This window comes from Cicer arietinum, chromosome 4, assembly GCF_000331145.2.
Source record: "Cicer arietinum cultivar CDC Frontier isolate Library 1 chromosome 4, Cicar.CDCFrontier_v2.0, whole genome shotgun sequence".
Taxonomy (NCBI): domain Eukaryota; kingdom Viridiplantae; phylum Streptophyta; class Magnoliopsida; order Fabales; family Fabaceae; genus Cicer; species Cicer arietinum.
The window spans coordinates 11,732,705-11,756,672 of record NC_021163.2 but is presented as its reverse complement, the minus strand read 5'-3'; the positions used below and the strand labels follow the sequence as shown (position 1 = coordinate 11,756,672).

General features: G+C 29.4%; 4 protein-coding genes and 1 non-coding gene across 6 annotated transcripts in view; 1 reads left to right on the top strand and 4 right to left on the bottom strand.

Moving 5' to 3' along the window:
- LOC101505986 (uncharacterized) overlaps positions 1-3,413 on the bottom strand; it is a 5,665-nt gene extending 2,252 nt beyond the window's left edge. For both annotated transcript variants that reach the window (XM_004496450.4, XM_073367131.1), the window contains exons 1-10: positions 3,024-3,413; positions 2,321-2,442; positions 2,140-2,228; positions 2,018-2,053; positions 1,685-1,778; positions 1,295-1,414; positions 1,144-1,208; positions 406-902; positions 256-325; positions 53-130 (exon numbers count right to left, since the gene is read on the bottom strand). In XM_004496450.4, coding sequence (XP_004496507.1) covers positions 53-130; positions 256-325; positions 406-902; positions 1,144-1,208; positions 1,295-1,414; positions 1,685-1,778; positions 2,018-2,053; positions 2,140-2,228; positions 2,321-2,442; positions 3,024-3,229 — 1,377 coding nt within the window. In that variant the 5' untranslated portion in view covers positions 3,230-3,413. The remainder of the gene's footprint in view (positions 1-52; positions 131-255; positions 326-405; positions 903-1,143; positions 1,209-1,294; positions 1,415-1,684; positions 1,779-2,017; positions 2,054-2,139; positions 2,229-2,320; positions 2,443-3,023) is intronic.
- Positions 3,414-9,905: 6,492 nt separating this feature from the next.
- TRNAR-ACG (transfer RNA arginine (anticodon ACG)) lies at positions 9,906-9,978 on the bottom strand. The gene has a single exon. It is a non-coding gene; the product is annotated as a tRNA-Arg (tRNA).
- Positions 9,979-10,134: 156 nt separating this feature from the next.
- Positions 10,135-11,628, bottom strand: LOC101505662 (probable membrane-associated kinase regulator 6). Its single transcript, XM_004496449.4, has 2 exons — positions 10,814-11,628; positions 10,135-10,685 (listed from the first exon to the last, which is right to left on the bottom strand). Exons 1-2 carry the CDS (start codon positions 11,478-11,480, stop codon positions 10,672-10,674), a joined length of 681 nt encoding a protein of 226 aa, XP_004496506.1. The 5' UTR covers positions 11,481-11,628; the 3' UTR covers positions 10,135-10,671.
- A 4,936-nt stretch (positions 11,629-16,564) lies between these two features.
- On the bottom strand, positions 16,565-20,539 carry LOC101505330 (uncharacterized). Its single transcript, XM_004496448.4, has 4 exons — positions 20,078-20,539; positions 19,745-19,897; positions 17,918-17,983; positions 16,565-17,258 (listed from the first exon to the last, which is right to left on the bottom strand). The coding sequence occupies exons 1-4, from the start codon at positions 20,195-20,197 to the stop codon at positions 16,590-16,592; spliced, it is 1,008 nt and encodes a 335-aa protein (XP_004496505.1). The 5' UTR covers positions 20,198-20,539; the 3' UTR covers positions 16,565-16,589.
- A 1,356-nt stretch (positions 20,540-21,895) lies between these two features.
- The window catches only part of LOC101497187 (G-type lectin S-receptor-like serine/threonine-protein kinase At5g24080), a 4,585-nt gene continuing 2,512 nt past the window's right edge, over positions 21,896-23,968 (top strand). The window contains exons 1-2 of the mRNA XM_073367578.1: positions 21,896-22,243; positions 23,087-23,966. Of these exons, the coding sequence (XP_073223679.1) occupies positions 21,930-22,243; positions 23,087-23,966 (1,194 nt within the window). The 5' untranslated portion in view covers positions 21,896-21,929. The remainder of the gene's footprint in view (positions 22,244-23,086; positions 23,967-23,968) is intronic.

The following is a 23,968-nucleotide window of genomic DNA, read 5'->3' as shown; positions in this document are numbered from 1 at the left end:
TATATATATATATATATATATATTTGGTTATCTATTAAGAATCGGATCATACAGCTTCTTTTTCCGGATCTTTAATATCACTGTCTTTCTTTGTCCCTTTTGGTATCGGTATATGTTTTTTGGCACCATCCTAAAAGTAAAGGAAACAAAAAAAATTGTCAATTAGTTAAGTAAGCATTCAACTATATTGCTTTTTCTGCTTGGATTATTCATCTGATGAATCATTATGCTCTCGTAGAAAAATAGTTGACAAACCTTCTTATCATCCTTCTCACTTCTTTCACCACTTTCACTCTCCTGTAACAGTTTTACTAACTGGCACAATCTGCAAATGTCCAATATTAGTAACTCGAAAAAACTTTTCTCTTAATGAATTGCATAAACAGCCATTGCAAAGATCTTTACCTCATGGCAGATATAATTAGCTTTCCATTTCGGTATTCTGGATGTTCGAAATCCACCAAGTGATAAAAAATTGCAGATGCTGCAAACTCGTCGATATAATTACTGAGTAGCATAATGTCGGGATCACTGATTGAGTTCCAGTCATTGCAGTCGATGTCATTGGATGCAAGCACTTCAGCAATGTGGTTTCTGTTATCTTTCAACTGAGTCTCTTGCATGGCCTCTTCTACTTCGTCTTTCCAGATCTTGAGAAGAGCCTCATCTTGAGGTGGTTTGATCTCAATGTAGTAAGGAAATAATGTAGTGAGTTTTTCATCAACTTCCATACAATTATTTTCTGAATCATAAATCTGGGAACCGAGTATTAGCACTGATCCTGAAAGTTTCTTTAATAGCTTTTGGAACAAAGTGTACATCCTTGGTGATTGAAGAAAAATCTTATCAACATCCTTGATGTATAAAATAACAGAACCAGATTGTGATATAGAAACCAAGACCTGTAAAAATAACAGAACCAGTTTTGCATGTTAAAACTGAACTTGTGATAAATAATATATCCTAACAATGTAGCATTAGTTGTATTTGTTTTTGAAACAGATATTAAAAGAGATGCCATGCTAATACAAAATGAAAACACTAAGTCTTAAAAACTATATTATGGAAATTTTGTCAAATATGATTGTTTTTCTTTGATACAATGCAAATTTGAACTTTTAAAAGCTTTAATGATAGAATCACCTCGTAGAGTGAATGTAGGAAAAGCTTTTCATCAAAACAGAAGCGGTTTGTGCACTTCAAAGGAGCTGAAAACAAAAACTAAAGAAGTAAGCATGTTATTACAGAATAATAACTAAGAAGAGATAAATAAAAAATTCCCTTCAAGTATAACCTGGATGTGATGGACCAGATTGACTAGTAGGACCCATATCAGGTGTAGTAGGGGCTTTCTTTTGAAGCTTTGGAGGATTAATGGAATTTCCAATTGCACTACTTTGTTCTAATTGAGTACCTGCATAAAAGTCATCATGAACGTCAAGTTAGTTACATTTAGATATAGGTCACAACTCCAAGATATCAATCAATACATATTATAAAAGAATCAACAAAGACGACATTGATGTATGCATAATCCCTCTGAATTCATAGATCAAACACTTTCAAAGCCATCGATACATTGTCAAATCATTCATTATTTTAAAGAATAAACTCCATAACAAGTAATTATAAAGCAAGAAATATCATGTTCAAAAACTTTAAGTACTACTTCTTCCTTTAGTACCTCTAATTGCGCCCATTAAAGGGAGGATTGATAGGGAACCAAATAAAGAAGACACTTTCTCCAGAGTCACCTCAGATATGGACCTTTTTAAATCCTAATATAAGCAACGAGTTAGAAAAATCTTAATATGGACCAACAGTAATTAAATGTTAGCATGTTTTTTCCAAAAGTAATTATGATATTAGGTGACCTAGTAGCATCTCTAATTCAATTAATATATTCAAAATATACATTCAGGTAACAACAAAGCCAGAAAATATGGAGTAGAAAGAGAAGCAACTTCAGTTCTTAATGCAGAGAAGAAACGAAATGTGGAGCAGGCGAAACTCTTACCGGTTCTTTTCCAGGACAACCATATTTGTTCTGCATCTGTACAAGAGAAAACATGAAATATATGATTACATAAATAACACAAATCATAGCAAATAAAGTGAGAAGATGTAAATAATAAATACCTTCAAAGAGAAGTCAGTAAAATCTAGCAAGAGTAACTTCGAATCAAAGCAATGTGCTAAAGCTCTAGCAAGATTTTGCTGATAAAGTTCTTCAAAATTAAAAATACTACTTGTGTTAGTTATACTATTTGAAAACAAAATAACTTCTGCATGACAAGACATAACTTGTAAATAATATTACCTGCAGGTCCAGAAAGCAAAATAGCTCGGCTTATTGGCGAAAGTTTTTTCGCATGCATGGATAAGTGAAATTGTCTTAAATGAACAAATCCAGCACTTGTCAACAAAATTTCGATTTTATCACTGTAATTTCAATCATCATATGGAAACATAGAAAAAGGGGTTAATATGGGAGAAGAAAGTCATTCTTGGCATATACATGAATCAAGAAAACAGTTATTCACATGAAATTCCTTCAAGACTAGATCAATTCCACATGTTACATGACATATGAATATGAATCAAATATATCACTATTCTAAAAGATTGATCATAGTTCATGAAACTACAATGTTGTTAAGCTTGTTGTTTCATTACTAGAAACTCAATAGTCTATACTCACTCTGTTCCTTTTTAAGTATCGTTTTTTAAGAAAGTTTTTGGTCTTTTAATTGTTGTTTTTAAGGTTCAAAATCATCTATAACTACTAAACAAAAAAAGTAAAAAACTTTCACATACAAATTTTCACAAAAAGTTGAAATCTATTTAATCATGTTCATTCTTTTAATTATAGAAATAATTTATAGAAAAGTGCTTAATCAAGTTGTTTAGCTAACCGAAAAGATTAATGTCTAACACAAACACAAGAAATTTGAAGTGTAGTTAAAGAATTCACAGCACAAAAAGAAAAAAGGAGAAAAGTTAAAAAGAAAATAATAAAGAACCTTAAGTAATAAGGAAACTCATCAAATGTGATTTCACTATCTTTGCCATCAATGACAAGGTTCATGAGCTCCCTCACAATCTGTTCCTCAGAAATCTCATTAGAATTAGGAATAGGATAACCACCAACCCCAACCCATCTTCCCAACCCAACACCCAAACCAACTCCAACACTCAATGCTGACAAAAAAACATGTTTCTGTTCCATCACAACCCTTCTTCTATATGCAAGAAAAAGGCAAAAAAACAAAAACCCCAACTTGTTAAACAACAAAAAGTTTGCACCTTTAACACAATATTAGTCGATTCTCACTAAAGGGTATCGAGATTCCTGAAGTTAATTACAAGTACATGAATGTTTCATAGTATGCGAGAAACAGAGACAGCGAAAAACTATGCATAACACAATATGGGAATAAAAGAACTGTTATGGAGGGTACTTATTTAAATATGAAAATTTATTTAATTTGGTAAAGAATTTTATTTTATTTTTAAGGTGAATCTTGTCATTATTATTCGCTGAGAAAAATATATGTATGTTGATTTATATTTAACTTTTACATGACTCAAAAAAAAAAAATTATCTTTTACAACAGATATATCTTTTAATATAGATATTATTTTTATTTTCAGTTTCCAAGATAGCAAATTTATTAAGTCGATCCAACTTTCTTTTATTATTAAGTCAATCGAACTCAGTTTTATGGATTCTTGTTTTAATATCTTTATAGCTATTTGATCAATGTTATCTTTTAATATCTTTAATATTGTTTTTGATATGCAATCCAGAATTGATACGTTTTTTTTACTTATGTGATAATTTAAATATGTCATAAATATTTTATTTTTATATTTCTTTTTTATTTAACTTTCTATTGTCTTCTACATTAAAATTTATATATTAAAATACTTTTTTTAATTATTTTTTTATAACAACTAAATAATTATTAATTTAATAAATAAAAAATAATTAAATAATTAAAATTATATTAATAAAATTAAACAAATAAAAAAAAAGACATTAAAAATAACACGACTGAATAAATGTATCAAAATAAATAACGTTTTATATTACAAAATAGAATACAAAAAAATTCTTAAAATAAAATATCATGTTTTTGACATCTATTCAAACTTTTTTTATTAAATATATTTTGTTTAATTTTATTAATATAATTGTGTTTTTTATAATTATTGTTATTATTTTTTATTTGTTAAATCTATAATTATTTATCTGTTATAAATAAAATAAAATAATTTACTATAAATGATCGTATTCTCGGAATACATACATGCTTCTATTTCATGTTGTCGCGATACGAAATTTTTATTTGGGAGTAGGAGACCTGGTTACTGATTAACTCACAAAATATCATTTTAAATATAATGAAATATGAATATATATATATATATATATATATATATATATAATAAAAATACAAAACAAGAATTGTTACTAAAAATTATTTATTTATTATAATAATATCAGTTTAAAATTGGTATAAATATGACGCTTGTCTCATACTGGTAATTTTTTTCCTCTTATCATTTACCCATGTGTAAAATTCATTTTTGTGTCTTAATATATGTTTGAACAAACTAATTGATGGTTTTTGAAAAATTTAATTTTTAAATGATGCAACAATTGAACCTCTTTCGACTATAATTTTTCAAGTTTGGATAAAGTAATAATTTATTTAAAAGTTTGGTCATTTTATAAATTTTGGAGAAAAAAATATGGATATTAAATGAAAAAGTTGTCCAAAATGAAGAAAAAACAATAGACCACCCTAAAATTTAAGAAAAGTTGAGAGACCAATTTATAAATTTTGAAAATTTTAAAACATATAAGAATATATTCATAAAATTTGAAGAAATAAAAAATATAGAGACTATTTTAATATTCGTATTTTAAAAGGTAAAGATGAAATTTTGAAGTCTTGAAATTCCTTCATTTTAAAAATTATCTAAATTTATATTTAATAAAATAATGCATGAAATTCCTTCATTCTAAAATCATCTAAATTTATAAATCCAAAGAGTTAATTTATATTGAAGAATATCTCATTTTTATCTATTACGAGGTTGTTTAGAGTCATTTTTGTTTCTAGAATCACACTTCCAATTTATTTTACTATCTCTTTATATTTAAATAAATTATTTTTCACACAAAATCAATTTTCTTTTGTGTTTTATATATGATTTGTTGTCTAAATGCGATATTGTGTTGTTCTTCATCGTGTTGTGACATTGTTTGTTTTATTGTTATTTTTATCTTGGTGCAGTGTTCTAAGTGTCAAATTACTCGTTTTGTTAGTATCGTATTTTGAGTAAAAGTCTTATGAAGACTATAACAAAATTCAACATTCTTTCAACCTTACCTATGTCTTGTCAACATGTGGTTGTTTTGATTATGGACGAGATCACCTATAGTAGATATAAGTGAATACAAGCAAATATTTTTTCTTATAGATGGATGGGATTAATGACTATTGATCTTGTATTATTCTTTACCACTAGTCTTATGTAGAAAAAATTAGTTTGATTGTTATGATTGAAATTTTGATTTGGTTATTTCTTAGTAGCTTCTTTAATGTTTATATGTATCATTAACATTTTTTATTTTCTTAATCATTAGCGTTAATCTCAAAATATAAATGGAAAATGTCTGGTTCATAATTAATTTTATTCTATTATTCATATTTTAGTATTTGAATAAAATTTATTTTTTGAAAGAAAAAAAAATGGGTAAAAGAAAAAGCATGTTTCAGGATTTATTATTGTAGTGAGATATTTTTAAATAAGGTAACATATACATATCTACTCTAAATAAACTAATAAGGTAAGTTTTTTTTTTTTTTTTTACGTCAAAGATAATTATTGTATTAAAGAAAGTTCGACATCAAATCAGAAGTTAAGACAATACAAATACAAGGTGAAGTCTCTTCAATTTATATACAATCTAGATTATAAAAGAGCATATTTAACTAAACAATGAGTAGTTTGTTTGGCCTCACACCTAACATGTAAAAAATTAAAATTATCAAAGAAAACATTAAAATTAATACAATCTCTAATAATATAATCAATATAGGTGGAAGATTGTTGATAAACGTTCAATGCCAGAACCACATTTGACACTACAAGAATTACTTGAATTTGCTAGAGCCAACAACTCTAGGAAATGCTAAACAAAATCTAGAAAAGACAGCATTTCCACTATAAAATTCAAGAAAAACATATTTTCAACAAATTTCAATCATTTATGGATAGCTAAAACTTCTGCTAGTTCTAAATTTGATAATGAAATATTTGTCAAACAACAACTACCACACCATCCACAAAACAACACCTATACTCCATTTATCTCCATCTTTAGGCTTTGATGCATCAACCTTAAATTTATAACAACTACTAAATGAGGGTATCCAACAAATACCCCATTTAAGCTTATAAGAACCATAAGTCTTCAAAAACCGTGTATTTGGCCAACTTTTTTTAACTTCTCTCTCAATGGAAAAGTTTATCCAAACAAATTTCTCAAAAAGCTCCATAAAAAGTTGGTTTATTTGAAAAGAAAAAAACTCTTTTTGGGCCAGTTATTGTTTGGGCCTCATACCCATATTGAGGGTGTAGTTTGTATTTGTCGGGATGTTGTCTTTTTTCTTTTATGAATAAATACTTTTATTTAAAGTTTTCTTTTTCATCTTCAATTTTTTTTTTCAAAAAGTCCACAAATTTTGTTTAGATTAGTTAATTCATAATTGTATTTTACACGTCTAAATTAACCAATTTAAGCATATATTTTTGTATATTTCAGAACATTAAAGGGTGAAATAAGAGACGTTATATTTTTTTTTTAATTCTAGTGTTTCTGAAAAAATAAAGTTCAAGTGATTCTCAAAGATTAATCTTTTACTGAAATTCACTTATCACTTGAATCAAACAAATTAGTTATATATATTTATATATTTGACAAAAAGTAGATTAAATAGAAAAACTATAATTTTATTTATTCTCTTAAAGTATGTTTGGTTCAACGAAAAGAGAATATATTTTAATGGAGAAAAAGGAAGATAAATGAATAAAAATAGATATATATTAGGGGATGCGAGGAAAGGGGTAAGATTTTAGTTAAATTTTTATTTAGTTGAAGGTTGAGAGATTTTAAATGATTTATAAGTTATTTTGATTTACCCCAATATTATGAGAGATTTTTCCCCTTTTAAAAACTTAATCAAAGAAACATTATTCAAAATATTCCTTCCCTTTGCCTCCAAATTCCTCCCACACGTTGGTAGCTCATTAAATTTAAATAATCAAGCATTTTATGTGGAAAAAAAAATTCGCTTTTATTTGTCAGTTGTAAATATATCATGTCATTTTTATTTCAATAATTTATACATAAAATAGTTATTATAAAAACTATTTTTACTATTTTGTTTTCAAACTTTTTATAATGAAAAATAAAACCTCATTATAAATTAATAAGGATTTAATAACTATACAATGACAATATAAAAACTTTTAAATAGATGTTCCATCATACTTCATCATATATATAATTTAAGAAAATAATGTCATGCCGAAACATACGCACCTATATAAATGTTTCATTATTGCACTTTTTATATATTATAACATTTTAAACATATTAAGAAAAATATATAAATAAAAAGGTAAAAATTATAATATTAAGTAAAGTCATTTTGATTATACAGTATATAAATATATTTTATAGTTCAGATCATAAAAAGTTATAACGACATCGGATATATTGAGGCGCGGAATTATACATACACTATTCTACTTCTCTACACTTAGTGTATTTATTTGAATATTTTAAATATATAAAGAAAAATGTACAAATAAAAAAGTGAAAATTATAATATTAAGCAAAGTCATTTTGGGTTACACATTATATATATGTATTTTGCAGCTCATAAGCTAAAAAGTTGCAGGGACATTAGATATGTTGGAACGAGATTGAACATGCACTACTTTACTTCTTCACACTTAGTGGGAATGAGTTTCAACACTAGACTATTCGAAACAAAACAAAAAATAAGCGTATTATTTTCGATTATTTTTGGTCAACTGAAAAGTCTACCAAATCTGAATATAAATGATATGTTTAATCATAACAATTATAGAATCTTAATCGAGTTAATTAGTAATCAAGACATCCTTACTTGCATAGTAAGTAAATTTTGGTTTTTAAATGGATGTTGCTTCTTTTAAAACAATTATGTTTTAGAAACAACCAGCACGAAAATATCACTTTTCATGGAGGTAAACTTGATAAAAGTAAACTATGTTTGAAAGTAAAATTATGCAGAAGTAAAAGTTTTATAAATGTAAACAAAATTTTTTAAAATGCGTATAAAAAGTAAATTTAATGAAATGTAAATGCATTATTGAGAATATTAAAAGCTTTGCATTTAAACGATTGAATGACAACAAAATTTAAAGCCGTGTAAGACATACTTGGATTATGATAGCTTAATTTAGTTCATCTCCAGATTAAGATTAGGTTTCAAAATGCAAGTATTCAACCCTTATACAATAGCTATAAATGTTATATATACACACAACAATAAAACATTAATTGCTCATTCATTAACAAACCACCTATGTGACTCTACATAGCTCTAATTAGGAAGGTCCCATATTTTTTTGTATATAATACTCTTACTTTTGAAAAATTGTATTGATCGTAACTTTAATTTTATATGCTAAATATTTTAAAAATTAATATTTATACTATATATTTAGAATAAATATTCAATTTCTCACTACTTTGTAGTATATATGACAGCAGCTGCATCCTGTCAGACGCCATAATTCATCACTAAATATTAAAATCTTAATGTTAGAATTTTGTGATTTTAGAGACCCAATTTTTAAATTCGAACATAATATTAAAAAACATTGAGATGGACATGTACATACAGCATAATCATAGAGTGTTGACACTGACCTCGAAATTTTTGACAATAACACGTGTGTGTATGTATAGGAAATTAAACATATTGACTCACAAACTGGATCAGGGAGGAGGGTCCCCTGCTCAAACGTTATCATGCTTGTCTATTTCAAATAATGAATAGAAAATTTATGAATGTTCATGTCAATATGCTGGCAATCTTTAGTGAAGAAAGGATATGGAAAGTACTAAGAAATAATGGGGACATTTCATTATGTTTCACAAGTGGTTGATAATATTGTTTGTTGATCCAAATATAGCTACTAGCTTCCAATTTCTCTTACTCTCTTATCCAATTTCAGAACTATAAGTTAGATAATTCCAGTGAGCTAACAACAACACATGAGGCCAAATACAAAGAACTGGTCAGCGTGATCGATGCATTGAACAAAATTAATTATTTCAATATGAGTTAGTTAAATCACAAGCGTGGAGTATTAATTATTTAAAGGTGTGCATATGAAGCTAATAATATAACGCTTTATAATATGTTGCGTAAAATTTATTTGCTATGGACAAAATGCATGTATTTTTGTCCCCTTGATAGTTTTTGTTAATGTGTCGTACAACTTATACACAGTCGATATATGGCTTTAATTTGGAACATGTACATGTTTGATAATTACATTTTGTATTCACCACTAGCAGTTTTGATTCTATTCCATTTCCAAATAAATACGTTATTTCTCTCTTGACAGTGCTATGTAATGCAATGGAATAGCGACATTGCTATATTGTTCTATATATAGAGGCATTCATTCGGCCTATTTAGGTGTACGGTCGGTCACATGACGTTTTTTTCATAAATTAGAAAACTATAGTCAAAAAATTTATTTGATGAGGTGTTTATCTTTTATATAAAAAAATTAAGTAATTAGACTCAAAAGAGGAAATTAAACGACTCCACTGGGGATCGAACCCAGAATCTCTGGTTCCGTAGACCAGCGCCTTATCCATTGGGCCATGGAGTCGTTTCTTGTTAATTAGGGAATACATAATTTATTTAAAATAATTCTTTTGATGAACATTATATGAGATAACGAAAATAAATAAATAACCATGGCACCTCATAGATTCTATTTGTTGAAAGAAATGAATACACCGTGTAGTGAAGGGTCTATACTCTATAGTCTATAATGTAGTATGTTATATTTTTTTGACGTCATATTTATATACATAAATATTGGATTATTTATTTTAGCTTACATTTCCGAAATTATTGAAGAAAGCAGATTCTCATCTGAGCCTAAAATGTTCCTCCCCTATCAACAACATCATTAAAAAATAAAATTGAACTCTATCTTCTTTTTAGTGCATTGGCTTGAATGATGACCAACCAATCACATATATATCCTTTAAGCATATAGAAGAATATTGAAGACAATATGAGTGGCTGATAATAATTTGGTCTCATACTTCTTCACCTCACATGGGGCTGTTGTTTGTTGTGTTCATCTTTCCTTTCTTTCTTTTTTTAATTTTATTTTATTGCATTGACTTATACTATCATTGAAACCATATGATACCGCCACCAATTGAAAAAATTAATAAAAAAAGTTTCACATAACTGAAAAACAAAAACTTAGCTACAACAATAAAGTGGCATCTTTTTTTTCATCATAGTATAAAAAGTTTATCTTCACCTTCTCCACTATGCTGCTTCCTTAACTCATTCTTTCTGTCATAAAAAAATTATTAAATATTAGTACACCAAAGGAACTAAACCGTTGCTTAAAAAAATTAAAACTGTTACAAATAAATAAGATAAAAGATTCCCAAATAATTCTTAAATTTGTATATTTATACCAATGGATCTTTTGCAATGGAGAACTGCCTCATGTATTGAGCTTTCAGAATCACAAGACTTTCTCCAATCATCTGAAGAAAAAGCTACACTAATTCTTGGTGATGTTTCTGAATTATAATATCGCCAATTCATTACACCCTCACCTCTTTTAGCAACGGTTTCAATATTTGAACTTGGTTTTTGACCCCTTAATCTTCTACATAAAGGTCTTAAAAAATTCAAATACTTCAAAAATATTCTCCTTGATAATGTTCTGCATCTTTTCAAAGAAGAACATCTAGAATGACCAAGAGGAACTACCACACTTTTTGTTGCATGTGAAGATGAATTGAGACTTGTATTGGAATCTAAGGCTTCATATTCTTCCATTTTCAATGATTCAACAAAAAATGGCATGAGGTAACCATTGGAAAAGAGTTCATCTGCATGAACAAGAGTGAGAGGGGATTGTGAAGTTGGAAAATCAAATTTATTGGAATCATGTGAAATATTCTTGAAGAATCTTTTAGAAGGTGGCATTCTTGGGTCCATTTCAATGAAGGAAGCTTCATCAGATGCATCAAGAGAAATTCTAAAGGAACTATCTAGGCTTTCTAGTGATGGCTTAAGGTTAACTAACCAACTATAAGAGAAGCTTTCAATTGAAAGAGGTTGAGAAGTTTCCATGGTTTCTACTTTTAAGGTGTGAATAAAAGGAAAAATTGACAAATTTGAGAGTGGAAATTAAAGGAAGAGGATACAAGGTAGGTATAGCTTTGAGAAGGAACTCCTCTTATGCACATATATTTTGACTTATACACTACACCCCTTAATATATAATCTCTCTCCAAGAATAGGTCATGTGGCTATCTAGATATAGAGAGAATGAGTTTTTATTTTTGATTTTTTATCATGTTATTGGTGTAAAATATTTATCATTATTTGTTTCCAATCAATAATTTCTATTGGTGAATTTGATTGATCATCTTTAGTGGAGTTATTCATAATTTTAAATTACGGTTTATAATTGCAATTGCAGTCTTAATAAATTTCGACTTCGTCACTCACATTTTCTCTCATTTTACCGTGATATAAAAGTTCACCATATAACTACAACTTTAATTTAAAATTATGGAATTATTCTTTTCAACTGTGTTTATTTATTTCTAAAATATCTAAGTCTAATTCTACTTGGATCAACGTGTGCTAATTCTACTTGGATCAACGTAGGGGTGATAAAGAAAAAGAGTTTTAATAATTGGAAATGAGAAAAGTAGAAGAAAAAGAAAAAACAAGAATGTGAGCCCCCCATACTCATAATGTCATGTTTCATGGTTAGTTAATCTCACCTTTCCTTTTTAATCATTTGTTGCTTTAAAAATTTTGATAAAGGGGGTTGGTTTGTTTATGGACTTAGTCTAAATAACAAATCATTTAATCACAGTCAAGAAAGAGGTACATGCATATTATTCATATATATGGTAAAATAGGAATTCGGAAAAACCAAGAAGAGCTAGCTTTTATTGAATTACAATGTTGCCTTTAAGCTTATAAAAGCAATCAAAGGGAATCTTTGCAAATTACACATGCCCAATTGGGAATATTATATTTATAAGTTCAATTTGAAGTCCTCAATTATATCTGTCATAAATCAATATTCTATAAAATCAATATTAGTATTTGGATGGATATAACCACTTTGGACGAGTGATTTCATCACTCTGATGATAACATTTCAACTGCTACAAAACCTGCAATATAAGGCGAAACCTTAAAGTATAAAATACTTGTACTATATGTATTATGTGAATGTAACCTAAACAATCACTCATAAACATATTTTATTGGAACATTATTATATGTATTGTTTCAGGAAGAGTAAAAGCAGTGTGCCGTAAATAATCATAGTATTTTAGAACCATGCAAGAAAAATAAGAGATAGAATTTTTTTATTTATTTTAAAGTAAATAAATAATTAAGTGTTTAGTTAGTTAACAGTCTTTTTAGAGTAGCTTTTTGACAAGGTCTTCTGAGTGAGTATATTTATAAAGTAAAATTTATTATGCCAAAAAGAACTAAAATATTGTTATTTAGAGCTATAACAATACTTTTAAGGCATGTATGTCGTTGTTAGAGTTGTCAATTTAATAAATTTACTTATTATTGATTTCAATACACTTGTTAAAAGACTAAAAAATTTAACCCCAAAGTTAAAAACCTCCAAAATATGTGGATTAAAAGACTTTTCAAATTTATGTTAAAAAAAATTTCGGAAAAGTTTTCTATTCTTTTTCAGAAAAAAAATAATGTCAATTTTTTTTTTGAGCAAAAATTTCAATTTTTTTCAAATAAAAAAGAAGTTTTGATAATTTTTTCGAAAAACAATTATTTGAATTTTTTTTTATTTTTTTGAGAAATTATTTTTATAATTTTATAAAAATAAATAAATAAATTTAAAAAATTTAATGCATAATAAATAATAAAATAATGAACCAAGATCTCAAAAAATTGTCTGAATAAAAAAATTTATATTAAAGTTTTAATAGGGAGCTTTTTTTAAAGAGACTTTAAATTTTGAGACTTAATTATCCACTCTAATTATTATAGATTGAACAACATTTTTCAAATATAAAAGCGTTGTAAAAGGAGTGTGCACAATATTAGCTAAATGATCAATTATTTAAAATGTAAAATAAAATTAATTTTTTAAAACAAATCACAGATAAAATATGATAAATATTTTTTAAAAAACAAATCACAAATAAAATGCAAAAATATGATAAATACAAACCGATTTGCATAACGCCACACGACACTCAGAAATCACAATCTCAAAAGCGATGGACAAGTCTTTCTCTTTATAAAAGTCATATATCATAACTTAACCACCAATTGCCAGCATACGTGGCATTATTGTTATCCTCTTTCTTTTTACAAAAATTATTGTTATAGTTTAAGTTCAAAAATGCTATTTAGTTTAAATGTTTTTGTTTTAATATTGTGCATACATACTAAAGAAACTATTAAATTTTGATATTGGATAAAAAAAATTATATTTCCTTAACGATTCATCATTTCAATCCGTTTATTTATTTGGGCGATAATTTATTTGGGAGATTTTTTACAAATCAATAGTTAATACACCCTCTATCCCACGATGAATGCTGCATTCATAAAATAATTATCTAAAAAATTAATGACTCTCATTTTTTGCAATGCAATACCAAGTATTTTTTTTTATTATATTTTCTGACAAATATTATTTGTATTACTTTAAAGTTAATATATTTAATTTTGCATTTATTATAATAATGAATACATTAATGTCATTTAATAAAAGTAATATTTTTTTATTTATATATTTTTTTTAATATACGTGGAATGTTCAAATAAATAATTCATTATTGAACAAAAAGTGTTGAACTTCATAAAGATAAATAAAAAGAATATTTGTTTTTCTAAAAAACAGATATTTGAAAAGAAATAGAGGGATACTTCCAAAATCTAACCACCAAAACAAAACAAACTTCTGAAATCTGAAAGAATGAATAACTATCACGAGAATATCCTGATCTTGTAAAAATAGAGAAAGCTATCATGAAGTTCTTACATAATGGAAATTTCAGGCTTTTTCCTCCACTAGCATCTGAGCGAGGTGCTGCAAATCTTATTTTTGAGCTTTTAAAGGTGTTTGGAAATAACTTATTTGGACTTTTGTTTCAAGTATCTCATGTCATAATTTTTTTATAATGTTATTTTTTACGATATATCTCATGAAAATTTCTCAGAGTTAATTTATGAAAACAGCCAACATCCAGTTTACTATTCAATTCTCATCCACCTTCAAATTTTATTTTAGCAATAAAACAAATGTTGAAAACACAAACATTTCAACTTAACTTTACTGGCATACTGTATATTAGATTTTACGGTGGTATTGAGCTTCCGTAATTTTTAAAAAATTACAGCGTGTGAATGTTCCGTTTTCAGTTAGAATTAATTGCTGAACACATTGTAATTTTGTCAACTTCATCGTAAAACCAAACATTTTTCTACAAAATTAAGATGGTTTGCCGTGATTTTATCGATCTAACCGCGAATCAAATTCCATTGTAAAATCAAACATATTTTTACAAAATTAAAATGGTTTGCCGTGATTTTGTCAATCTAACCGCAAACCAAATATACACTCTGATTACCTCTCCAACTTATATAAGCTTTTGTATCATAACTAGTTGTAGACCAAAATACCCCCTTAAATGATTATAAAAGGGGAGGTCCTTGTCAGCATCCCAAGATGAACGAATTGGTTTCGTCAAGCAACTTTCAGAAATTGTAAAATAGCAGACAAGGGTCCCTGCTGTTGTCGGATAAAGAAAACATGAACAAAGTTTCATGGGACAAAAGTTAGTAAGCCAGCATGGCAAATGACTTGAAACCAATCGGTCCCCTCTTTTATGTCCCCGTTTAGGACAATGAGTTATTTGCTACTAAATACAACTTTCATTAATGCACTACTCTCATTCTGAAAAGAATGTTACACCGTTCCAGCAAGCACCAAGGACCCCAAATATAGCACAAGTATTTTTTTTGATAGAAATTGACAGAATACAGTTGCAAATAAATTTCACAATGGAGAATCGTGACAAACCAGCTCATTTAGCAGATATAATGTGGCTATAGGCCTTTAGCAAACCACATGTATTCATTCCATAACTATTTGTCATCAAGTCTCATTGTGGGTCCTGGTTGAAAGGATGTTAACCACTATGGAGTATGGAGGCTATCAACAACAACAATTATTCGATTCTGTATTTTCCTGCTCGAGTTATTCTTCGTTATTCAGATGTCAGAGATTAACAATTGTGAAATATTTTATCCTGACATTATGTCAACAGTAGACTTTCAAAGTTGAAACTTTGAAGCTTACGCTTTGGGTGAAACATTGTCAAATACATGCATGTGAGGCAGCCTAAGGTAGCTTTAGCTTTGGAGCATGGACAAATGACAAATACGGGTAAGCAAGCATAGACAATGCATATGACCCAATAAGTCAAATAACAGATCTAAATAAGCACTGATACCATTTTGAGCCAAGTCTAGTTCCACTCAGAGGGCGTCTCAAGGAGTAAGAATTGCACAAACCTTCTAATGATTATCTTAGCCATATCTCTAGTTTATTATGGAATGGATCTCAACACATTCCCCACACCCAGCACAATGAAGGTACTCGACGATGTAATGACAAGTGACAAATGTGGGTGGTTCAATAATAGATCTAATGCTAAGCTCCAGTATCATTTTGAGTTATGCTCTAACTCAACCTCAAAAACTAGGTCAAGGGATAAAGATTGCTCAAGTCTTATAATGACTACTTTGTTCATAATTTTCGTCTATGTAAGATCTCAACAGTCAAAACACCCCTTTCCATCAATGAAGGTACTGAAAGATGCAATGAAGTCAATGCAAGGTAGCCATAATAAAGACTACTAGAGTTTCTAACACTTATCATTCAAATAATAATATTAGCACTCTCTTAAATAAAATTGCTAGAAAAACATTGAAGGTGGACAAATCATTTGCATTTATAATATATTTGAATCCTCCTTGTTGGAACTCAACATGAGAAAGTGATATTGGAGATCTAACCATTAAAATTCACTTTTGTATTTTTGTAGTTGTGGGACTTGATGAGTGTTTGTGTTCGTGGTGAGATTTTCAATGTAACCCCCAAGACCACTTTTTTTTTTACTCGTTTGTCATTTCAGGAGTAAAGAAAAGAGTAAAAAATATATTTTATTTCATGAGATCCATAAATACAAAAGCATTCCACAAACTATGCAACAACATTGACGGCAAGAGGTTCCTAGACCGTACAAAGACAGCACCCATGACCATACCAAGAAATACAAGTGGCAGCATCCTCTGAATGTTAAAATGTGCCAAGGCAAATGCTACTGAGCTAACTATTACTGCACTCCACACAGGCATGTACTTGGTTAAAGATGGGAGAAGGAAACCACGGAAGACAACCTCCTCCCATATTGGGGCACAAACTGAAACTACCACTGCATAGAGTGCCATTGCCACAGGGTCTCGTGCTACAATGGATTGCTCTACACTCGAGACCGTAACTGGAGCATACTGAAGGACAGGCAACAAATTCAGGTTCATTTGTGATAGATGATTGATGAGGGGGAACATCAGGCAACCGAAACCGACATCAAACTGCCACTTCCCTTTGAGTTCAAACTTGAACCAGTCGGACGACAGTGGTTTAAACTTTGCAAGACAGCGATGAAGTATTGCTATGCCAACCACACCTTCGGCGACGTCTGTCAAGAGGCTGTACAATGCTTGTCCTCTGTATGAAAGTGAATCCTTTCTAAACCCTGCTACGTAAGCTAAAAATGGAACTATCCAAGATCCTACCAACCAGAATGAGGCAATCCAGAGGAGCATAACCTGCAGAATCCAACTTAGTTTGCTTCCTAACATCGTGATTTTAAAACATTTCTTATATTTGTACATGGAATAGGAACATAATTGTAAATGAATGACATCAATAACCCCTGTCAAATCAACTACTACAATTATTAAACAAATGTAAATATTTTACATTTTTCCACGTGAATTTAGAAACGAAAAGACATTATTATTCATTATTTTAAGTTTGTTTAAATATTTTCAGTAACATTCTGTAAAAAAAATCCTTAACATTAATTTGTGAAAGACTAATTTACTAATTTTTAGCAAATTTTAAACAATGAAACTGGTAAAAATTAAATGTTTATTATAATAGTGATTTTTAACCATAAATGATTGTTTGTCTCAAAGATGAAGGGATAACTCTTATTGTTTTGCCAAAAAGAAAATAGGGTAAAGCTGTATAATCATCTCATTCTTGGTAGTCAAGAATCCCCTTTCATCCCAACAGAAACAGGGAGAAACATACGAATGGAATGGCCATTTCAAGCCTTTTTAGTTTTACACGCAAAACATATGAATGGTCATTTATAAGGTGAACAGGCAGGAGTGGATCTGCAATCTGGAGTAATAAACATATTTGAAGTATGGGTCAAATTGGAAATGATATACAAATGATAAGAAAGGATACACTTTACCTGAATAATGGTCTTTGCTGTCCAAGGAACTTTCCAAGGTTCCACATCAAGAACAGTATTTATGATCTGGAACGTTAAAAACAATACTTTTAAAATTCCTGAGACACTGTAAAGATGTTTGCATCGTTAAACTACTAAGTTAGAAACAAACAATGAAGAGTTAAAAGGAGATTGATGTTTAATAGTTTGATAATGTTAAAATTTCTTTCAAGAATAATTCAAATCAATTGGAAGAAGCACAATGACATGAGCTAAACAGGTATCAAGACAAGAAATATATATATATATATATATATATAATACTTACATTAAATTTAGGTTTTTGATTTAGTTTTAATATAATAATTGAAAATACATCTTTATTAATTCTAGAGATTATCTAATTCTAGAGCCCATTGCTAATTACCGAAGAGAAAAACTAGTTTTTTATTTAGCTTTTCTAATAACACCAATTCTCTTTAATACATTATTTTTCTTCTCTGTTCATCCTCACACGACAGTGTAAAGTCTTATTTTTTCCCTTTAACATCATAAACTGTTTGTTGAAATAAGAAGAATGAAAATGAGTTCGGTTCATGATTGTGACCGTATCTATTATCTTTACAGTTGAAAACTGTTACGAACCTAGGAAAAGAAAGAACATAATTTCTATACTCATATTTCTCCTATTTATAGAAAGTATTCCCTTTAACTACTTAACTGCACTATCGTAATGAAGATTGCAATCTAAAAATTGAAAATGCACGACACAAATCTTTCGCGCCTGAAAGTGGTGAAAAGTATGAAAGCCTGAAACTTCATTGCTGCAACCGATCTGTGTACTTCAGTTTCTGGACTGGCAAATTTGATTTCCTTGACTTGCTATTCCCCCCCTCCCCCCTTGAAAACAGAACCCGTTCTCTATTCGCTCAATGTTTACAAATCTAAATGTCTTTCTCTACTCTTATTTCTCCTATTTATACAAAACATTCCTTCCAAGTCTAACTACGTAACTGTCCCTATATCCAAACAAAATCTTACTTTAGCTATGGGTAGTCAATTGCAAACATGGAAAGGGGAATGAACCCAAAGGAAACTCCAGGTACTTCAGATTGTTCTCTGGATAAACTCAGAATGGCGTGTCAAATTTATCTGCAAATTTGCAGGATGAGTACATTGGTGATTTAGTAGACACGACACATGGGGAAGGCTTAAGAAGATTAAAATTTTGATGAGAAGTTATTAACGGATTAGATAGATCAACACTTATGATTGTATTAAGGAGCTCGTAAATACTTAACCGAACATCAAGTTCCTCACTTTATCACTGCTCATAATAATTTCGGCATAACAGAGTGATGTTTTGCTTCATCAAGCACATGATAGAAATAAAAAGAGCAACCTAATGATTTAGAACTCCCAGTCTCCCATCATAGAAGAGTATAGGAAAGGGTCAGACTCAATATGAGTGTATTACAGACAATCTTATTTCACAGTTGCAAGAGGCTGATTCCAATCCATGATCCAAACTTAGTGACCTCTTAATCGCATTGCAGCAACGCTTACCACTATGGCAAGGCTCCCCTTCAATCACATTATTTTAATAATAAGGAGAAAAAACACAATCGTTTTTTTGTGATTCGATGGTGCATACTGATACAGGATGAACATAGTGCAGAAATGAGCAAGGTGTAGAAAATTTAATTAAATAAATCAGCAACTTCAAATCATTAAAGCAAAACACAGATACTAAGATATAGCAAATGAATAATTTAATGTAGCTTATACTGCTGACTATTATTATCTCCACGAAATATGGATATAAAAAATGAAAATGAAAATGAATACCGTATGGAGAGAAGCAAGCCAATCTTTTTTCAGGTGTTTGGAGTGGTCCCCTTTAAACTTGACCAAATCTTCTGACAATTTATCTTCTTTGAACTCAGAGCCATTAGTTTCCGATGGAATGTTTTCATGCCTAAAACACAACACTCTCCGTTTCTGTATTGGAAAAATGATTCAAAAGTAATTAATTATAAATGAAACTAAAAATAAACATCGCAATCCAACTAAGCCTATAATTAAATTAAATATCCAAATAGTAATTAAAAAAATCCACAAAGCAATTAAGCCATCAACTTGGAGGGAAATATGTATGAAAAAGAGAGAGAGGGTACTTACGTTAGTAGAAAAGGTGAGTGATTGGAATTTAATGCGAGAAGAGATTGGATTGAAACGAGAAACCCTAGAATTGTGGCGGATAGGGAGAGAAAAGGGGAGGGAAGATATGGTAGTGGACATGGCTAATGTAATGGCTACAACACCAAAACCAAAATCCACACGCAATCTGGAGATTGATCGATTGAAAATGGTTTCCTTCTCTCCTTTTCACAGTAATCAAGCAATTGCAGTTATCGAACGTCTTCTTATCATCGGAATGGAACCAAAACTCATACCCAATGTTTATCAAATCAAATGGATAAACGGGGAATTAACCTCGCCTTTTCGATTTCTCTTGCCCCTTCATATCACAAGGGTTCAGATGGATTGTGATCTCTGCACTAATGTTTTCGTGCATTTGTCGCAGTACTGAATTGTGACTCGTTGGATATTTATCCAACGGCTCACATTTCCGTTGTCTATTTTGACTAAAAATCATCAAGTTCAACATAAGACATCCAATTTTGGATAAACCTTCGTACATCTGACACATATAGAGATGTTTGGATTATTTAAATTTATCTACTTATATAAACATTGTTCGAGAGAGCTTCTAGAAAGATATGATACGTTATAACTTATAACATACATTTGAAAAATACTTTTCAAAAAACACATAGATGAAAAATAATTTATAAAGTTGTAATAATATTTTTTAAATGCGACTAGTTTATTTAGTGTATATATTTTCTTATATGAAAATGATTTTACCTAACAATACTTTTTATTATATAAAACTTGACAACACCTAATTGTGTCAAAGTTACTTACATGTTTCTAAAATCAATTTTATATCTTCTAAAGTTGAAATTAAGGCTAGAGAATCTACAAGGTGAGTAGAGAAGAAGACTTTAAAAAAATTGGAAAGACAAAAGAAAAAGTGAAAGACTTGTGAAATTGATTTCGTTGATTAATAAACTAAGAAATATTGAATGTTTAAATAAAATGACTCATGTTGGATCTTGAAAATTAACATAACTACTAATAATTACTAAGATTTACTTTTCTTAAGAAAGTGAAAAATAATAATCCTTGAGAATAATTTTTTTTTTTTTTACTAAAACATTATGTTTATAATAGTATTTGAAAATGATATGTTTATAATAGTGAGAACTTAAAAATAAGTTCTTCAAAAAATTAGAATCTCTTTATAATAATAAACTTAAAATTAAAAATATATTAGTCGGATAAAAGTAAAAAATTTATCTCCTCTCTTCTCTAAACTTTCAAAAAGAATCTGAAGTTTTAAGTCAGTATGTTTCTAGCATCAATAATTTAATATTACACGGTAGCCATCATTCAATATCTAAATTGTAACAAAAAAATGAGCAGTAATTTATATTTTTTGTGGTACATCACCATCTTCCCATCCATTTATTTATCTCAATTAAACATGAGTAGGCTAGTTGCTCAATAATTACCATCGTATACAAAAATGTACTTGCAGGCATCCCATTTTTCAAAGTGTGAAGTGTGAAATGCAAACAAGATTCAGCCTCGTCTTATAATAGTAGCAAATTATTATTAGTTGCAACAACTACGTGTCAATGCTGTATAGCTTTAAATCTTTAGGTGAGTCATAAATCTGAATTTACCATTTGAAAAGACAAAAAAAAAAAAAAAATGAACCATGCCATGCCACCATATATATATGAAATTATATCCATTTTGCCGACCACACATTAAGCCACATTTTTTCAAACTTATAGTTCACCCACCACTAACCACGTGTTCAATTTCTATGTTTTTCTTCTCCAAATAGAACACTACACCACTTACACTTATTAATTACACCCCCCTTATATAAAACATCATGCCAAACCATTTTGCTAGCTTGGTTCTTTCAGTAATATTTGTGTACCACCTTGTCATGGCAAGTGCTACTTCGTCATTTACGTGTTATTGGATTGTTGTTACTTTGTTCCTAGGTTGTTTTTGTAGCTGCATTTCGAGCCAGATTGGATTGGGCTCAAGATTATTGGCTAGTAAGGACCAAGTTTGGGTTTCTGATAATGGCACATTTGCTATGGGATTCACTCCATCATATACTGATAATCGATTGTTCACTTTGGGCATTTGGTTTGCTAGGCTTCCAGGAAATCGAACTTTAGTTTGGTCACCCAATAGGTACTCCTATTATTAATTAATATCACTACTTTTTGTGTTATAAATCATACTCTCTTTTATATTAACTGATTAATGTATATATATCCAAAAATCCAATGATGTATGTTTGTGAAAATTAAAGTTTGCATGTAACTAAATTTAGTCTTGACCACAGTCCACTCCTCTGTACTTCTATGATTTTCTACTCGGGAGATTTTGGACGACAACTAAAAACTATGATATGCATTAATAGTTTAATACTGATTCTTTTTTACATGTACATCTAAACATATTGAAAAAGTTTATTAAAGTGTTTAATGTAAAGTGTATCATAAATCATAATATTAAAATAATTAAAATTTTCAGATGAATATAATTTTATTTTGAAAATAACTTCATTTTTAAGAAAACAGATACACTAATCCATGATTAAACATGGGATTGTAGAGCCTTATAATCTCATAAATTGTTTTTCATTACACTGAAATGATATCCCGGTTCAACTTTTCACACAAAACATGGTAACTTCTATTTTCATAGTCCTATTATGATTTAATTGAAAAAATAATTAGATGGCTAAGGAAAATGTCAACAGTGCAGTTTAGATGGTTAGTTTTGACTTTTTGACTTGTACAAATAAAAAGTCATTAATCATAACTCCATCTTACCTAAAAACTATTTAACTTTATTTTATTATAGAAATAATTTGTGCATAAGCATTTATACGATAAGATTTTAATTAAGTTATTTATCAAAACAGTATTTAAAAAAGCTTATGCAGGTTATGAATTATGATCATATCTATCTATCTCTACCAAGTTGCCAGCATATAATTCATTTTCTTTCTCCATCCAATCCAAACAGTGACTCTCCTATATCTAAAGATGCAATTTTGGAGCTTGACACCACAGGCAACCTCGTACTAATGGACAAAGACATCACCATATGGTCCTCAAACACCTCAGGTGTGAATGTAGAATCAGCAATCATGTCAGAATCTGGAAACTTCATCCTTCACAACACAAACAACCACCCTGTGTGGCAGAGTTTTTCTCAACCTTCTGACACACTCCTTCCAAATCAGCCTCTAACAGTTTCTTCACAATTAACATCATCCAAATCTTCCTCTAATGGTGGCAGCTACTATGCTCTCAAAATGCTTCAACAACCAACTTCCTTAAGCCTTGCACTAACTTACAATCTTCCAGAAAGTTACCAACTTTATGAATCATCATACACAAACTATTCCTATTGGAAAGGTCCTGATATATCAAATGTAACCGGCGAAGTTATTGCAGTTTTAGATCAAGCTGGAAGCTTTGGAATTGTATATGGAGAGTCTTCTGATGGTGCAGTTTATGTGTATAAGAATGATAATGATGATGCAGGTTTGGCTTCTGCAATTCATCAGTCTACACCATTAACTGTTCTTAGGAGACTGACACTTGAAGATAATGGAAATTTGCGGTTATACCGATGGGAAGACGTAAACGGGTCGAAACAATGGGTGTCACAATGGGCTGCAGTTTCAAATCCATGTGATATTGGTGGCATTTGTGGCAATGGTGTTTGTAAATTGGATAGAACTAAGACAAAAGCCTCTTGCACTTGCTTACCAGGAACTTCTAAAGTTGGAATAGATGGTCAAAGCCAATGCTATGAGAATTCATCTTTAGTTGGAAAATGCAATGGACAACATGAAAACCAAACATCATCATCACAGTTTAGGATTTCAATGGTTCAGCA